A 19,377-nucleotide genomic window follows, 5' to 3' on the forward strand; every position below is an offset into this window, starting at 1 on the left:
TGACACGCGAACATTCAGGCGCCGTCCTTTGCAGTGAGCGTCAGTGGCAAAACAGATGAAATTTATCAAGCACTTTGTGTGCCCACGCAAGTGCGAGGCTGTAGTTTGTCGTCACTTGACGCACCCTCGCAGCACACACCTGACATATGATAGCAGCGCCGCGGTGCAGCCTCACAGCAACTCCTGCTGCCGGAGCCATGGGCCATGTATTTTTGAAAATGACCGTACTTTTGTTTGAAAGTAATTTACACAGGAAAGCTAGATCTCTGCATTTTTAAGAATGAAGCATTGAGAAAAAATGGGCGTATTCGTTTGAACTTGCCTTATTACTTAGCTCTCTCTCTCTCTCTGTGTTATGCTTTCTTTTTTGTCTTTAACAACAGAGTCTACATAGGCTAGAAAATGAAAGCAGAGCAGTGGAGGAAAATGCAAAGGGTTTGGTTTTTTTTTCACAGCACTGTCTGAGTATGGTGCCTACTGTGCAAGCATCCTTGATGTGCTGGACTTGTATCGACGGTTCTCCCAAGACTTCCATGCTGAGTATGACTGGAAGATGCTCTCTGAGCTCGCCGGCATCCAGACAGATTCCCTTGACTCCCAGACTGAAGACCAGTGCCTGCAGCTGAGGGCCATCAGTCTTGTCCTAGAATCATGCCCTGCCTCAGAAGCCCTCATGATCAGTGTAAGCAGCTTCCAATACTGCAGTTGCATGATGAATGTTTTGCAAATCACCTTGTATCTATGTGCGGGTCAACATGCTTTTATGTGTTTTATGTGTTTTGGGTTGTGAGTTTTGGGAGAACTTAATTGAAATTTGAGGCAAAGATTGGAATTGGTGTATTTTCATAGCAAAAAAAGTTGAACTAAAAGCATGTTTCCAAGTGGTGGTATCAAAGTGATGACCTGCCTGTAAATTAAAAATATAAGAGAGAGAGAGAGAGAGAGAGATAAGTGGGTTTTTAGCCTTGGATGTATTGAAGGCCTACTAAGTGCCAAATAGAAAACAGTGCTATGATTAGGGTGGGTAGAATGACATATTGCAGTATAGTGCAATCCTCTTATAACGATATTGAGAAAACCAGAAAATCCAAACGTTATAATTTATTATTGTTATATCTGGACCAGCAAGAAAAAAAATAAAAAGAACACACTCACATATTCCCCCATGCATGTAGCCACCCCCACTGGCACTTGAACGCAGTACAAAGACATTTATTGACAATTGCACTTCATAAAAATGTCAGTGAGCATTCCTTGGCAAAGTGCCTGAACAGTACCTTTTCTAGTGGTCAAAGAATTTTGTCCTCATTTGCACTGTCTTAAGTGCATAATATCCCATTCATATATTAGTGCAGGTTTTTTTATTGCTTTATTGCTTCAACCCTTTACATTTAGACATTGCAGAGAAGCCTCCACAGCAGTTGACTGCCGCTGTCTTCACAGTGCATGCCCCCAGGTTTAGCCCACTCGCATGTTTGCATATCTGCTGTTGGTCATTGAACTTCTTATATGACTAAAATTTGTAGAAATTTAAATGCAGCAGCCGGAAAATTGTGTTATCTAGGAACATATTAAACGGGAGAAAAAAAATAGCGTAACTACTCTACGGGGCATTCTTAGTGCCCGTAATTTTGAGCATATGAAATGGGAACATATCGACGAGGTTTTACTATGTGTATTCTTTTGTCATCTTTCTGTGATTCTTGACCTCTTTGGTCATCCTTGATCTGTGGAGGCTGTAAAGCTCTCCTTTGTAGCCATATGGCTGCACTTGCACGAATGCTGATTATTAATTACTTCCTTACTACAAATCTACTCCACATTTGGGAAGGAGGAGGAGGAGAGTGACTTTAATGAAACAAGAGAGGAGGTCTGCCTGTTTGTTGGCCTGGCCTGGTAAACATTGTACTGTCATCCTTCATGCATTGTGAAATTCAGATTTTTTTCCTGCGTAAGAGCTGTTCCATAGAAGATATAGGCCTTTTTTTTTGTGACGTAACTTGGCTCGTGTTCACAGTGCTGGGAATTTGGGAGCTTAATAGGTTGATGCACAAATGTCGGACTGAAACAGTCGCATGTGGGCATTATCTGCCTCTGAATTCACCAAATTCATATGGTATCCCACATTGATATCTGAATTGTGTCCCATTTACTTTTCTTACATCAATTGTACATCTGTATTTTAATCATGGCTGTGTTATTGTGTTTCTTTACCTTGCAGGAGGAAGGTGAAAAGTCTCCGTTCTGTCACCTTCTTGAGCTCTTTGCTCGTTGCAGGGAGGGCACTGTTGGAAATTCTGCAGCATCACTCATCTCTAAGGTATAATCACACTGTCTTGCTCTTTCTATGGTCTTGCAAGCCCTGATGTTCTGTGCAGTACACATGAGCATTGGAGCTGAAATCTGTTCTTCGAGTACTTCTAGTTCTTTGGCAGCACATGAGAAATATGCAGTAGCTCATAGTGGTGTGGGGGATTGTGCATGTTGCAGTATCTGTGGAAGCTATATAGCTTTCCTTTATAGCCGTATAGCTGTGCTTGTGTGGATGCTTAGTGGCTTTTTTCTAGTGGTTCTAGTGGCTATCTCAGTGGCTATTTTTGGCTTGTGCCTAGGTAAAGGCTATATTCTGATAGTGAAAAATGTCTGGGTTTCGTTAATTTGATGGACTGTAAATCATGTGTTGAGAAAATTGCTCTCCTTAAGAAATTTACTATGACATTTGTTCAGAACTACTCTTGCTTTCCATTGTGGTGTTGGCATGTAAAAAAATGTTTTATGGCAAGTGAAAATTTGTATATTTATTTTTCTCTCACTTTTCTAAGAATAAAGTAAATTATAGATCAAACAGCTTGTTATGAGGTACCTTTAGACACATACAAAAATGTGATCTGTACCTAAATAGCATCAAATACAGATTTTTGTTTTGTTTCAGTGACATTTGTTCAGAACTACTCTTAGAATCATCATTTGGGATACCTCAATCTGTTGCTGCAACAGGCTGCAGGAATTGGATGTGGTTACTCAAGTTGTCTCCAAGAAAAATTGAGACCTCAGGGATTTCCTTTTCCCTTTGTCCCGTCAGCTGCTCTGCAACTTGAATGTTCTGGAGGGCTACAGCGTGGAGGTGGACCTCTGGATGGAGAAGTTCAGGCAGGGCCAGAACCTGAACCTGGTTCACCTGCTGCTGCATGCTGTCAAGCTTATCATCACAGACTCCAGCCGTCTCAACTCCGAGGTCATGCGCTACATCATGGGAGGGGTGTCCACGGACAGCGGACATACTGGCACGGACCTATGGAGTGAGCTGCATTGCATTGTTTCTTTTCTTTAATGGCCATGAAATGCTTGAGCACTGTGCTGGTGCACAAGGTACAAAGATCAAATCTGATAGGTAGCCTCCAGTGGTGTATAAAAAGAAAAGCACACTGCCCATGAAATTCGAGACAAAGTCAGGCAACTAAGATCCTGTACAACACTGCAGGCAGTACAGTCCAGACTGGGAAGGCATGCTTACCAGAATTAGCTCCAAGAGACCATGTCACAGCTGGTATGGAGCTTAAGAAGTGGTGCCCTGAGGATGTGGTTCTCAGTGGCACTGAAGAGGAATGGCAGCAGATATTTGTATCACCTGGGTAGAGTGTACATGCTACAAGCAGGGGAGTGGGGCTCATTGAGGAACTGCGGAGGTGACATGGAAGCAGAGGGGTTGCTTTGAAGGAAAGAGGTTGTGCAGTGCAACTGATTGAGACTGTGACTGGGCTTTGTTTTGCAGGCACATGCAATAGAACAGTCCAGGAAACAGGACATGAAGTTAGTTTTGCTTGCTTACCTGTGCACTTTGCCAACTCTGCAGTATACTGCTGAACCATTGCTCTCAAAGTAGCCTGAATAAAAGTGACTCATTTACTAGTATGTCAGACTCGAATAAGTACATATGACTCCATTGGGCCTTGCCATCCAGTTAAGAAACTTGGGTTGCTTTGTTGAGGAGTAAGATCCTCACAGATTTTGTGAATATTTTAAAGCAGCTTCCAGTTTCTTTTGAAGACCACTGCTTCCTAGAGGCTTTGGGCAAGTCACACTAGCAAATCGTTGGTAGAATGAGTCCAGTAATGGTGACATAAGTAAAACCACATTGATAGGCTTTTAAAAGAATGCGGGGGAAAAAACATATCTGGGAAAACATGTGATCCAAACCGCTTAATTTTCATGACATACAATGTCATGAAAATGACAAATGACATACAAAGGCAATTATTGACATTTTCACGTCTTAAAAATGTCGATTAGCATTCCTTACCTTAGGTTCTAGACAACTCCTTTTCTAGTGCCCTTAGGCACCGCGAAGAAGCCGCTGCCTTTCTCGTCTTATTGTCATGCCCTGAATGGCTTCACCAGAGGGGTGGGAGGAGTGTAGTCTGCACAGGGTGCAAAACTTGAGGGGGTGCAGCTGCAGCAAAGAAGTGGGAGCACATTTTTTGTTGAGATACTTTGGCTGTGAAGACACCTCAATGTGGTATGCATTGATGTGCACGTTCGAGGCCAAGCATTGTTCAGCATTGCGCTTCTTCACGTTCCTCCCTGAGTGGCATTTTTTTTATCTCGCACAACCTTTCCACTAGATCTGCAAATATTTTTTAGAATATTCCTGTCTGTAGTATCATCAGAGGAGTTCTAACGTGAAACCTATAAAAAAACTACTTGACATCTAGAATGGAATCGTCTAGGTTTTTGGCTTTGCAGAATTATCTGTTGAAAACGAACTGGCAAAAAGCATCGACTTTGAAGAAATGATCAGTAGCTTTACAGCCCTCACGGTCAGGAAAAAAAAATTTTGATTTCCAGTTTTTTTTTTTTTGCTCCATGTACACTTTGAGTGAGTGAATTCGTTCCCCAAGTACCGTCACATTTTGCGCATTCGTTAATTCATTACCAGGATAATACGAGGTGTGTTCAACAAGTTGTTTACCTGAATATGAAAACTAAATTTTCAAGGAAAATTGAACCTACTACTTATCAATAATCCCCCTTGTTATCACTTCTTTGCTGCATTATCATTAGGAAATTGTTGCCCACACAAAAATATCTTGGGTTTACGTAAAAGAAAGTAATCACTGGGACCCAGGTCTGAATTGCGGGGTGAATGGTTAAGCTAGATATGAAGCCGTGTTCCAAATAACAGCTTGTCGTTGGCGTGACATACGAGTAGGCACGTTGTCATGAACACACTTGCCGCAGTGCACTTGCGAACAACTTCTCAAAGTGTTTGGTTTGACTGCTCACCTAATGCCTTTGTTATTGAAGCCACAGGTACGTCCAGTCATCATCCTCTATGGCATCAATTTTAGTAACAAAACGCCTCCTATATCCTAAAAGGCTGTTGCTGTCACCTTTTCAGCTGAAAATTGCACAGGAAATTTCTTTAGAGTTGGAGACCCTATAGCTTCCTTGCATGCACTCTTGTTTCTACTCTGGTTTATGCTTGTAGACCTACGTTTCATCAGCTCTAGCAATTCAGGAATAAAAGTCTCCTGCGTTTTTTCTAAACGTGTCTAAATTTTAGGCATGTGCGACTAGTGGTTTTTTTGGTTCGATGTGAACTTGAAGCGAATAGTGATTTTCTTTGAATAGCTACGCAAAGAAGGTTGAACGGCACAATAGGCATTTTCCGAATCATGTCTTTTTGGAACACACAAGGTCATTACAGAAAAAAAAGGAGAATGCATTGACGCTTTAGCAGCTTCGTTCAGCCGAGTTGACTTTCTGCAAAAATATCCATCGGAAATTAGGGGAACCAACCTACATGTGGTGCTGATGTATCTGTGGGGTGTGAGGCTATTTGTGGGGCCTCCAACTGCTGCTGTTTATTGCGATTGCGTTGCTGCGCAGATGCTGCTTTTTAGTGGTGCCTGCGCGACACCTGCTAGGCGTATGCACTGCGTACCCAGCGCCCGCACCACCTTGCACCAGGTGTCGGAAAGGGGCACCCATCTTCATGTGTCTCGTGCTAGCTCCCCTTCATGCTCACACCGTCAGGCTTGTTGAGCGAATTTCATGCATAAAAGAGTGGCTGTGGTGGTTGCAGTCAGCTCAGACTCCTTCTGCGGAAGTCAGAGGAGCCGCGCTCCTCCAATTAGAGATTTAGCATAGCATGATCCGCTTCCACAGGGAGCCATTGCGCATGTGCAGGTCTCCGTGAAGACAACACAAGGCGCCATGCGCCGGCCAACTGCTTTCATGCCTGCCGTGTCGAAGCCAGTCAGCGTGTGCACACTAGCGGCGCATGGAAGCGGATCGCGCTATGCTGCTAAATCTCTCTATTGATGCACGCCGCCGTGCTGGTTACGGTGCGTGTGCACCACAGGTGGCATGGCTGCAGACACCTGGCAAGTGCAGATCTGGGCGCCTCGCGTCCGCCTGCTCGAGTCTGCTGACATGAGCATGTGCAGAGCGGCTCTGGCATACGCGCGGGAGTACATGCATGCGGCGCAAGTCGGGGCTTTCGTTACGACCGTGCCGTAGTGCCATCCCAGAGGAGGTACACTGGATCGAAACCACATGCAGCAAGAGTTCAAGAAGTGTTATTCGCTCAATACGAATATACTTTGGGGTTTTGAATACAGATATTTTGAAATTTCGAAACTCTCTTTAGATGCTTTACCCCTTCGCACCTAGGCTCCACAGAGAAGCCACTGTGGCGGGTGGTGGTAAAAATATTTAGGGTTAGTTCTTGCCATACGGCTGCTGTATACTACATCTTCATGTCGTATGCCCCCATGTTCAGCCCAATCATATGTTCTCACATATGATGTCTTCACATGTGCAGTTGGGGCCGCTGTGGTGGCTCAGTGGTTATGTTGCTCGGCTGCTGACCTGAAAGACGCAGGTTTGATCCCGGCCGCGGCGGTCGCATTTCGATGGAGGTGAAATGCCAGAGGCCTGCGTGCTGTGCGATGTCAGTGCACGTTAAAGAACCCCAAGTAGTCAAAGTTATCCAGAGCCCGCCACTACGGCGTCCCTCATAGCCTGAGTCGCTTTGGGACGTTAAACCCCAGAAACCAGAAACCACCTGTGCATTTGGTCGCTAAACATATTATACAACCAGAATTTATCAAAATTTTTAAAGTAGTAGCAGGGAAAGTGTTTTGTCCAGGAACATATTAACCGGAAGAAAAATAGTGCAACTCTACGTGACATTTTTATTGCCTGCAATTTTGATCATACGAACCGGGAATGTATCTAGGTTTTTGTCACAACCACAGTGCATAGCAGTGGGTCAGTAGGGAAATATAAACTGTTGTGGCATGACACTTTCAAGTGCCATGGCATTGATGGGTTTGTAATTTCCTTGTGAAGGATCTTCTTTACGCTCTTAAAATAGTTTCAAAGCTACTGGTGGCTTTGTTCCACAAAACTGGGCTGTCAGTGTTGTTACTGTCAAGAACAAAGGCTGAAGGAAATTTGTTATGGTGGCAGTGCTTCAACATTCAAATGATTTGTCCAGGTGTGCTCAAACAAGACGAAGCTGATTTGAAGAATGCAGAAGAAATGGAGTCATTTAAAGCTGGGTGAGCAGCTTTTCTATCAAATTGCCTCGAATTACTTGCTTCATATGTGAGAGGACAAGAAATGTTTCTTGTATGGTGACATCCTGTCTGCATCCTGTGTGTTGCCAGAGGCGCTCTGTGTGGTGTCCTGTAGCTTTTGATTAAGAAGTTTTAATGGATAACTGCTTTCTTGGAGTTTCCTGGAATGAAAAAGAGTGAAAAAATTGTTTTTCTACTTGGAGAGCTTGACTATGAAGAGGCCTCCGATGGAGCGATAGCACCACAGGTGCGCTGGGCACACCCGGAAGTTGTGCATGTTGTGCTATTATGCGTGTTAAAGGACTCGTGTGTTTCAGTGATTGTTTCTTTTTTTTTTGCATTCTCAGTGTTAATTTTTGGCCTCATTTCTTTTCATTGTAAAGCATTGGGTCGATGCTTCTTTACGAGGGGGGTTGATGCCTCAAATCTTTGTAACGCTTATTTGTTCAAACGTGGCTTTATCATTTTGCCTGTGACACAAGACGCGGCCAGATTTATAGCAAATGACTGCAACCAGGCAAAACCACTATATTACAGTATATTGCCATTGCCGCATAAAGGTTGACCCCCCCCCCCTTCCCCTCATTTTTTTTTTTTACAAAAGTGATCATTCAAAACGGGGGGTCCCAAGTCGTGGGTAGTAGTATGCACCTCATGCCATACCTGGCAGGATAAATGGAGCTCCATGTGTAAAAAAAAAAAGAGAGAGAGAGTTGTCTATTCATTTCTAAATTTGAATTGCGCACTGTTTACCGAGCTTGCTCGCGCTGACGGTCGCTTTTTTAAGTGAACAGCTGTGACAGTAAACTTCCGGTCAGCTTTGATACACGTTGGAATTCGGAGCTGCCGAACTGTTGACTGTTCGGTTTGCCATTTTAGTCGGCCAGGCCACATACAAGGGCCTTGTTTTATTGCCTTTTATCTCCATTTGCCTCTGACTGCTGGCTAAGCTCACATGCACATATGCACATTTGGTTGTGACCTATTGGAAAAAGAAATGGAAGCTTACTGTCCAGCTGAAGCTTCCTGATCTTACAGACCAATATGTTTTCTTTTGTTCCATGCAAGTTGTGTGAAACCTCAAGGTTATAAAACCATCACTAATTTTTTGTTATTGTTTCTTCCTTTTCTTTTTTTCTTGCAGAACATATTTCAGTCCTCTTGTTCCTGCCATATTCGAGAGCTTGAAAGAATTTTCGGATGTTGGCAAGTGACTTCGTTTCTTTTGATAACAGCTGCTGCACTGTGCAGTAAAACCTTGTTTTCTTTAAACTTCAAGGCTCTAGAAAAAAAAAATTATCTGAATTATATGAATTATTGAATGGCCACCAAGAAGCGGCCAAAAACTTGTCGCATCGTATAGTAAATTTATTGGGTGAAACTCTGGGCAATGGTTGTCTGCTCTGGAAACAGCTACATATTGTAACGAAGACAGGACCGGCACAGATCACGGTCTCAGCGAAGTTCAGCGCACAGCAGGGAACTCACAAGATGGCTGTCCGAACCACACACCCACTTCGTCTTTGTCCACCGGCACACGCACACTTCGTCTTCATCGTCGGCGCGCTCCCATGAGCACGCGCCAATATGAACAACAATGTACCATTCAATTGAGGCTTGGCGAGGAATTTTTGGACGATTACTTGTTGTGTCAGTCTTTGGGACGTTAAACCCCCATAAATCTTGTGTCAGCCTTGCCTTGGAGTAGCCCTCCTTTGGGAGCCTGTCCAAATCATTAGGTGTTAGCTGAGCAGTGTATGAATTAACAAGTGTCCAATACCAGACTTATGTAAGTGTTGGCAGGGACCCTGCTGGAAGTCCAAAGCGTCTGTATTTCTAAATTAAAAGGGGTCAAATTAACAAGGTTTTACCTTACTAAATACAAATTTTAATGGTGTACGCCAACTGTGGCAGTGACGTAAATAGTGTAGCAAGAGCAAAATGTCCTGTAATTAGTTCTTGCTTCTCAGATTTTTCGGGAAGTCGTGTGCTCAGTTCTCTCTCATGCGATATCAACAAGGCTAGAAATAACAAGCAGTCACTGCTTAGAAATTGTCAAGGTACTCTAGGTGGCAGTTCCTTGTATTTCTCTACCTTGCCAGTCTGCATGGCCTCTGCTGTGTGAACTTTCGTTCGGCTGCTCGAAGTAGTTTGTTGCGCTTGACTATTTTCTTGTCTTGAAAGGACGGGAGTGCGCCAATGAATGCACTGTTGAAACTATTTTTGGCAGAGCAATGGGATCATTTGCTTATGATGCTTTGGGCCAGCCTGAGTACCTTCCAGCCTGTTGGCAGGGCTGAGAGTAAAGGGGAGGACTCGCACAAGGAAGTGGCATCTTAATGACAACTTCAGAGCAGGCTTTGTTTGTATGCCACACGGCTGCCAAATGTTGGGCAAAGGGCACTCGTATGCAGCATTGCAAGCAGCTTGGTTGACTTTACATTGGCTGCACCTTGTTCACAGTGCTCAAAAGGTACGTCCACTCGGTGATAAAAAACATCCTACACCACCAGCAGCACCCTTTGATCTTCTGCAAATTCCTCAGTGATCATTCATCTGCCCTCTCAAAGCCTCTGCGAGGGTACATCTCCATCTGGTCGTCTGCCACTCTGCCGAAACTGGTGAGTAGGATCAGCTCATTCCTTCGTCTTTTAAGGTTGAATGGATGCAGAGGACAAATTGAAGTTGGTCTGTAATGATGGATTACCACGTTCCAATGACATGCTGTCATGCAAAACAGAGCTATTAATGCACCAGAAAAGTTAAAAGATGAAAATCGAGTGTCGCCACCACCAGCCGTTTTTGGCAGAAAAGTGTGGTGTGTCAGTACGGTTATATTTTAGTCTCGAATCCCTGAAGCTAAAATACACCATCATTCGTTTCCAAATGGTGATCATGGATTCCATTGCAGTCTTGACGCCAGGCGTTTGAACCGAGTGGCGGAAAACTGTTAAATCCTATTTTCTTAGCAGAAATGTATCTTGTGCAGTGCGGAAAACTTAACGTAGCCAGAAAAAACCGTAAAATTGATCTTTACTTGAGGGGGGACACGGATTTGAAATCTAAAAAAAAATTGTCAAAAAATTGATTTTAAAAAAGTGTTGCATCCGTCTGTATGTCTCATTCTCTGTGTTGTACAGAAGTTTCAATGCTGAAATTGACCCGGAACTATTCTAAAGAAATTGCCTTGTGAACCATGGCGATTCTGCGTTGCAGGGAAATGCTCAAACAGCAGGCGTTTTTCTTTGTTTTGGTTTTCTACCTAGATACTCACCTTGTGGACTGTTTAGCTATTTTGACCCTGTTTATTTTGTTACACTTCTAGGACCATAGGGCAGGTCATGACATTGTTTTTCAGATTTGTGAATTTTTAATTTCTTGTACATACATTCCCTTTTCACTCTAAATATGTCAATGGGCAAGTATTACAAAAATTCAAAACCAAAATTTGTGCTTCGCAAAAAAAAAATATTCTAAGAATGTCCTCACCTGCAGCACACTAGTAGAAATGCAATGAGTGTTGAACCGGCCTTCTGCCACACTTTTCTTGACTCTGCAGCCTTTTCACTATTATTAAGAGGAAAAATATATATTAAAAAACAGGTTTCTGGGGATACAAAAGTGAAATTTGGTGAGAGTAGTCATAAGATTATCTCTGATATGCACAAAAAATTTCACGTAAAAGCACAAGGAAATAAAAAAATTGCTGAAAGCCCTGCTTAAGAATGCAGTGAAGGGAAAACCTGTGCCCTCCATCATCGCGCATTCGTGTCACAGGTGCTTAGACTGGCCAGGAGTCGCTTGCATGATTGTGTCTTCTGGAAGCAACAAAAGCAACCATACCCACACACTTGTCATGTCCCTTGATATGACAGTTATTCCCACCAGGCATTTAATAATGGTCTTGAAATGTAACCATTGCAGAAATATTGTCTCCAGTGAGAGTTGCTAAAATGTTGGCTGAGATGGTGGATTTTGCATCTGCAAAATTACAGTGTACTGTGAGGCTGGAATCCTTTCTGAAATTTTTGGCCAGCATCGTTGCCAGCCAGACAGCATGGACGCCATCTGCATGGTGCAAAATGAGCTGCTGAAAATGACATGACAATGCTCCCGTTGCCATTTTTGTCCAGCTTGCTCTGGCTTACACTGGCACTATGTTGCGGGTGCATTCACTGTTGTCTGTGTGTGCGCAGCATGAGGTACTCCAGTTTGTGGGTGTTCAAATCAAGTCAGAAAATTTCAGCATCTGTTTTTAGTAAACTTCTTCAAAATGCCACTTGTTTGAGTTGTCTGTAGAAAATAAAAAATCTGGCTTTCTTCTGCTCTTTGAGACAGCATTGCACTGGTCTGACATGCTCAACACAGACTGCGCTTTGTTGACACCTGACAGCATGCTTCAAATACCTTCATGGTGCTTTACATGGCATCACCATTCTTTGGAGGCTATGCACCAGAAGATGCAACTGTGTCTGCTTCCATTAACGTGGTGACAGGTTTAGTTTAGTGTTTTCAATGATTTGCTGCAAGCACTGTGCTGGACTGCTGGCTCAGCATGCTGTCAGCTCGAAAAACTTACCATTGGCATTCCAGTTATGTGTCTGAACAAAAATCAGCCGTGCAAGACCGTGAATGGTCATAAGACACCATATCCTGCAATGGCTTGCAATCAGGACTAAACTTCAGTGCTGCCACAGCAACCGGTACTATTACATAGAAAGCTTTTCTCTGCAAGATTATTTTTGACTTTCCTGGAAGTGCAGCTCATTCTTTTCATAAAAAAAAATAAAAGCAATTCACGTTTATCAGCCAAGGTAGCCACTTTATACATGCACTGCTCTCCCTTTCTGCCCTTTCATGTGCTCTACTGGTTGAAAACAAACCACCAGGTTGTACGAGTTTGTGTTGGTGACTGGTGCAGGTGGCACCTGCATCTGCCATTATGCATGTGCAGTTGGTGGCTGCAAAAGCAAATCATGCCTGTGGTGGGTACAGCAGCAACCATGTGCATTTGTTTTGAACCAGTTTAGTAAATTTTCATGCACTCCCCAGAGGGTGCACCATCTTGTAAAAAAAGGTGATTGCGTGTCATGCAAAATAGGAGACAGTGTATATTAAGAAGGTGTATGTAGCGTGCTAAGCCTGGTTTGGCCTTTCTCTTTTGTAACAGAGGCCAGTGAAGGAGGAAGGTGCAGAAGTGTTCTGCTCCCAAGCAGAGAGACAGCTGGAAGGTTTGTTCTTGGATCTCTTGTACATGCTGAAGCAGGGAAAGGGCAAGCCAGAGGAGGCATCGGCCAAGGCCATCGCGAGCATTTCATCTTGCAGCTTGTCTGAGTGCACCAGCCTCTTCTATCAAGCAATGTTCTACATGAGGAAACTCTTTAACTCCAAAATTGTGAGTCTGCCGTTGCAAAATTTTCTCTCATTCCTGTCATAGTGAATCCTGAGACTTAAGAATGGTAGCAAGTGGCGCCAGAATATTCTGGACATGATCACAATGCTTGGCAGCTTCTGTAACAAGCACTATTCTGGAAAAGAAACGTCTTCGAATGGCAAGATGTTAGTCTGGTATTATACTTTTTTTTTACTGTGTTAACAGAAGCATCTAACAATGATCACAGGTTTGCAAGATATGAGCATGACTTCAAAAAATATTTAATGAGCTGGCTGGTTTGTTTGTCTCGGGTAAAATTGCACCTAGTGCCATATAATGCCATGCATGTGTACTGAAAAAATTTGCAGTTTGATCTTCTTGTAGAGCTCTTATTTTACAGCGCTTGTTGCGCTATAGTACTGCCCAGAACAGCTTACTCGAGGTGACATCAACACGAGCCATCTGCTGTGAAGAGCTGATGATTTAGTTTATTTGTTGCATCATCCTGTCATGCCAACTTATTGTGCTCTTCTTTCAGGCTGAATTATCCACTGCATCTAATGTTTAGGCTGCATTGCCAGATCTAAGAGAATTGCTCCAGTGTGCATGTTTTTTGTGGCTAAACGTGTATCTTTTAGCCTCTGCGTCCCAGTGAAGCATGATGACAGGCTCAGATGGCTTAATATTGCTTTGGTGCTGTAGTGGAACAAGAAAGTCTTAATTTGTTTGGCCTCCACATCACAAATGTGTAACCTCTGTGCTTTGTGTTCTTCCAGCTCGTTCAAGGCATTTCAGAGATGCTGCAGGTTCTGAAGGCTGTCTTTGAGCGTGCCACTGAGCTGAGGACAGAAAAGGAAGAGCCTGCCGCGCTTCTAAATCTTATGCTTCGTGATGAAGTCACTCTGTCCTATTTTCTTTATGATGGGGATGATGACCGGTTGGCTGCAGTACATCAGTACTCTGACTTCTTACTCGACACCATGATCCAAGTCCAGCAGGTTTGTGAAAGCTTTTGTTGCAGATGCAGGCTATTTCAGATTTTGGCGATGGCTGCAGCCATCTTGAAAATGCTAAATGATGCTACGAAAGAGGCTAGTTGGTATTTCATGTCGATAACCATTTCTGAGTGCGCTAAGTTTTAATGGAAAAAACGGCATGGAACAGAGAAATCTGGAAAAAATGCAATGTTGGAACCACTCTGCATTCTTGAGAAAATGATGTTTTTGAGAAAAATGATCTTTGCTAGGTGTCTCCCCTGGCATGTATAAATGCACATATTGTAAAAAATAAACGAGTTTTTTGTTGTGTTTCTTCCTGTGGACTCGTCATTTTTGTGTTTGTGCTTGGTTTTTCATAGAAACTCCCCATTTTGAAACAGTAGCTAGTTTGGAAATTATATCGTTTTGCAGTGAAGATTTGTTCATTCCTATGCATGGCTGTGCTGACTTTAATGCAATGGTGGGTACTGGGTCCTTAACAACCCAAGATGGCTGTACCCTATTGACAGAAGTTCTGGTGGTCTACAAACAAACCAGTTTTATCTTTGCACGCATGCTATCTAGCAGCATTAATTTGCCACCCGAAGCACTAGAGAACCATGTGCTAACTTAAGCACATACTTTAGTCTTTGTTAACCAATGTAATGAAGTGAACATCGCAAGAATCATGCCTGATTAAAACCATTACGAGAGACGGATCAACTCTGATGAAATTAGGTATTCTTGGCATGGTGTGTGGGGTTTAGCATCCAAAAACTGCACTTGGGCTATGCTATGAGAAATGCCATAGTAAATGCCGTAGTAGAAGGCTCCAGATTCATTTCAACCACCTAGGGTTCTTTGACATTGCTTAGCACATGGGTGAGCGGTTTTGTATCTCTGTTCCACATACATTGAAATGTGGCTGCCACGGCTGAAATTTGATAGTGTGAACTTGACCTGAGCAGCTATGTGACATAGCATTAGTAGACCACTATGACTAGTAGTTACTGTTCTTTCCTGACTTCGCTGTTAGTAGTGCTAGCTTGCTAGTCTTTGGCTAGGAAAGGTCACATTCAGTGTTCAAGAGTGGCATGCTTAAGTTTTCACTTTGTCCTTTCTTGCAGAGCGCTGCCAGTGTACTGCCAGAGTTGCAGGCATCTCTGCGCTTTCTCAAAAATAGGTCAGTGGTCAGCCTTGCATCAGGTGCCCTCCCTAAAGGACTCGACAGCAGCAAGATGTTGCGTGCCTTTGGAAGTGTCTTCACGGAGTCTGACACGCTGACACTGCTCGAAGTGATGACATGCACGCCGTCCAAGAAGCACAAGAAGAGCCTGGGAACCCTGCTGAGCACCTGGCTGGCATGTGCTGGCAGAGCAAACAGCAGGCAGCACGATGCACCACTTCTTTCAGCCACAGTCATCCAGAACATGCTGTCAGTCATCCTTGAGTGCAAGGACAAGGCATCATTGCTGGCGGCCTTCGTGCAGTTCTTGGAATTTCGGCCCATCTACGTGTTTGCTCTTGGATCTGGTGAGTTGCCCAACTCTGTAGACAAAGGCATGGAGAGAGAAAACTAAGACGAGAAAGTAGGGAATTAAACTTTATTAATGTTGCAGTCTCAAAGACTGGTTGTAAGAAGTGGAAAGTTGCATATAGGACCACATTGCATGAAAACATGTCACGTGCAACAGTGAGGGCTGATTGTCTTGTGAAAGCCTAATGCTGTACACCCTGCTTTTTATATATATATATATATTTCACCACTCAAGTATGCAGTCAACATATTCAACCTCATGAGTTGCGTTGCCTGTTGTGAGCTTTTTGTGAGCTGTTAATCTGCGTGGATACCGAGTTAAAAAATGTGTTAATACAGCCTTAACCACGTATTCTATGCAAGCTGGATCAACGGGCTGACTTCAACACAACTAATTGTGCTGCACATACTTCTTTTTGAAAATGTAATGAATACAACGGCACGAAAATACAATGGGACAGCTATTTTTATTCGACAGAACAATGCAAATTTTTACACGCAACCCACTGCATAAATGCATAAGGAAACCTGCAGAAACACCAAAACAAAGAAAAAAACTAATGAAACACTAAAAAACAATAACAAGACCTTTCTGCATGCGTCACTTGATAGGTTAACTCAGATCGAGCCTTCTTGCCCTTAACCCTTGTCGCAGTTTTGGAGAAGGCGACTGAGAACAACTTGCCCAACTGTCAGTATTAATAGTGAATTCAGCAATTGCATGCCTGCCTTTTGCTCAGATGACCTCCGACGGCTCCTGGAAGATGAGACGTCTGCGTGCATTGACGTAGTAAACTTCCTTATGAAGCACAACGCACTTCATCGGCAAGCCCTGCAGCAGCTGATCCCAACAACGTTCAAGCCCACCGTGTCTCACCTCTCTCCCGCAAGCCTGGTTGGCTTCTTGCGAAGCCTCACACTTGGACTGACGAAGGATGGGGCACCGCGAAGATTGGCTGCATGGCTCACCAAGACGTTCCTCCTGCTGCCAAAGCGCATGTGTGCTCTCGAGAATGGGGTTTCACAGCAGGTGGTTGAGGACATGACGGCCTGCCTGGAGTCACTGATGAAACTTGGACAGCTCGGCAAGTTGCTGCTTCTCCTTTCTGACCACTTAGTTTACTAGTTCACATTTCCAGTGTACTCCTTCAAGCACTGCATCAGGACGTTGCTCAAAAACTGCGTTGGTCTTGAGGTGGTGTCAGCGCAACTTTTCTAAGCACTGACAGCCCACTTGTTGGCTTGGCTCAGTGCAACTGATCATGTTATTAAGACAGCTTCTCCAGTGTTTACTGAAATCCTATTGAATGTCACTTAACCTTTTAACCACTGCATGATGAAGTAATGTTACAAGATGAAAATTGCTATTGACTGTTCACATATGCTTTTGAAAATAACTGTGAAAAGAAATGTAGACGCATTTACAATGGCTATATGTTTTTTTTTCATGTTCCATTTTTGGAACATTGGCATTTCCCATATACAGAATGCTAATGTCATCTGATCAGAAACAGCTTTTAGGGTCTGTGCAGTGCGAATTTCTTTTTCTTGATATCTGAATACAATCTTATAGCTGCCTGCAATGTCTTTGTAAATTGTAAACTGCAAATTATAGAGAAAACCACTATGCTTGATTAATTTTGTCTGTCACAATATGAGCTGTATCGCATACAGCGCTTTAGAAGCCATGCTATGCAGGAAAGCATTCCTTGTGCCAAGGCTTTTACAGTATGGCTATGATATGCACATCTCACAACAACCCTTGTGTGGCCCTGTTTCATGATCATGTGACCACCCTCTGTACATGCCTCGCATTGCCTTCGTCGTCTTCTGGGGGGGGCGTGCGCAAGTGGGGTAGGGAGGGTGTGCGACCACACTCTGCATGCACCCTGCCTTTCGCTTAATGCAATCCCTTCTCTCATCAGGTGGGAGATGTGGTCATGAGATGTGCCAAACGCTTTGAAACACCTCTCAGATGCCGCACGTAGCGGGGAGGTGAGAACCCAAAGATGTGCAGTGGGTCCAGCATATATAGCATGTATCTGAGATGCTGCTCAAGAACATGCTGCCTAAACACATCCCCAGATCGGTGCCCACATATTTGATAGACAACATGGGACAGCATATATATGCCAACCAGCTTAATGCGGGAGACACTAAGAATCACCCACGCATGGCTCGATTCGTTGATCACATGACCACACTCTGCATGTGCCTTGCGTTGCCTTCGTCATCTTCAGGTGGAGTGCGTGCTAGAGGGGGTTGGGGTAGAGGGTGCTTGACTGCTCCCTGCATGCACCCCACTATTTTTACCATCATCAGGTGGGATATGAGGACGTGAGCAGCCCCAAACGCTTCAAAACACCTCTCAGACTCTCCGACGCCACACATAGCCAGGAGGTGAGAACCCGAAGACATGTGGCGAGTTCAACGTTGGTAGCATGCCCCTTGGAAGCTAGCCATGAATGCCCTGCCCGAAAATATCTCCAAGTCTGTACTCGCTTTTTGATGGGCAGAATAGGACATTGTTTATGCCTCCGGCAAAATGCAGGGACTAGGATAGGATTGCCTGTTTTTGAATTTATCTACCTCCAAGCACCAACGTTCCAAATAAGGAACATTTGTATAAAACTCACTGCCAGTGAAAGACACAGAGGCTTTAGTTTATTTATTTTTCTTTATGAAATCGCCATCTATTTGTCATTACTTTTGTTTGTTTTGTTCACTTCATCGTTGTTGTTTTTTTGTGTGTGTGAAAGGGCTCTGCAAGCACTCGGTGGTAACAGGGTGCGGAATACGTCTGTTTACATGTTGTAATAAGTCAAATTCCTTAAATAAGTCGAAAATAAATATTATAATTGTGTTGTTCCTGGTTTCATAGATGCAAGTGCACCAACTAGCCCAGCTTGCTGCTCTGCTGCAGTACAACTATGTTCCTTTTGTCATAAACACACTAACTCTCACCATATGTTAGTTGTTTCAAGTCCTTTATGTGTACTGTGATTTATTTTAATTAGGGGTGTGCGAATATTCGAAATTTCGAATACGAATCGAATATGTTTGATATTCGATTTGTATTCGTATTCAAAAATTGATATTCCTGAATTTCCGAATGTTTGAAAATTCCCGAATACTCAACAGCGATCGTATACTGCACATACTTTCATAAATTCGAGCGTGGTAAAACGGCAATATCTGGGCAAATTAGCCGATAATAGAGTTAAAAATTCCAGGAAAACAATACAGAGGTCCTATCCCCTTCCTTCTCCGCCGTTTATCACGCGGACCGACCGCATCCCGACGCTGCAAGGCTTCACCTCGTGAGAATTTCCCCAAGTGGGCTTTCCCACATATCACCCGTGCTTCGAACAAGATGGCCGACGGCCCGCTTCGAGCAATCGCAACGCGAAATCGCGCTTTTCTCAATCCTTCCGTAATACGTTACGTATTTAATGCCCACATCCGAAGAATGCGTCCTGTCGCCTTCATAACTCTCCGAGCGTGACTTCCACCATCCCGTTTTGTAAACTACGCTATGCGGGAAAGCCTACTTGCGGAATGCCGCGGGAGCCTCCTGAAGGGGCGCGTCAAGTAGTCACAATAGGGCAAGCGATTTTGTTAAAATCTCGCCTATTGCATGGTGCATTGTGACCTGCACACCTCTTTGGCGGGCGTAACGGCAGGCGTGGCAACAATCGGAAGGCCTCTGTCGCTAGGGCAAAAAAATAGCCTGGCTGCGTAGTTTCGGTTTCTGAGCTTCACCGCTGCCCCACGGCAACTTCAAATGTCGGTCCGCGCAATCGCCGATAGTCCAATCCCAGCTCCGCGCGGCTTATTTCTCTTTTCCTTTTTAAAAACCACCTCGCCGCTTCGACACCAGTGTGTGTTCCCCGGCCCCTTGCT

At 43.9% G+C, this 19,377-nt stretch overlaps 1 protein-coding gene across 1 annotated transcript in view; it reads left to right on the forward strand.

Moving 5' to 3' along the window:
• LOC144098327 (nucleolar pre-ribosomal-associated protein 1) overlaps positions 1-19,377 on the forward strand; it is a 66,959-nt gene that overhangs the window by 24,721 nt on the left and 22,861 nt on the right. The window contains exons 12-21 of the mRNA XM_077630885.1: positions 456-682; positions 2,222-2,320; positions 3,083-3,299; positions 7,505-7,568; positions 8,731-8,792; positions 10,050-10,207; positions 12,757-12,981; positions 13,737-13,958; positions 15,065-15,470; positions 16,215-16,559. Of these exons, the coding sequence (XP_077487011.1) occupies positions 456-682; positions 2,222-2,320; positions 3,083-3,299; positions 7,505-7,568; positions 8,731-8,792; positions 10,050-10,207; positions 12,757-12,981; positions 13,737-13,958; positions 15,065-15,470; positions 16,215-16,559 (2,025 nt within the window). The remainder of the gene's footprint in view (positions 1-455; positions 683-2,221; positions 2,321-3,082; positions 3,300-7,504; positions 7,569-8,730; positions 8,793-10,049; positions 10,208-12,756; positions 12,982-13,736; positions 13,959-15,064; positions 15,471-16,214; positions 16,560-19,377) is intronic.

The sequence above is a fragment of the Amblyomma americanum genome, chromosome 7, assembly GCF_052857255.1.
Source record: "Amblyomma americanum isolate KBUSLIRL-KWMA chromosome 7, ASM5285725v1, whole genome shotgun sequence".
Taxonomy (NCBI): Eukaryota; Metazoa; Arthropoda; class Arachnida; order Ixodida; family Ixodidae; genus Amblyomma; species Amblyomma americanum.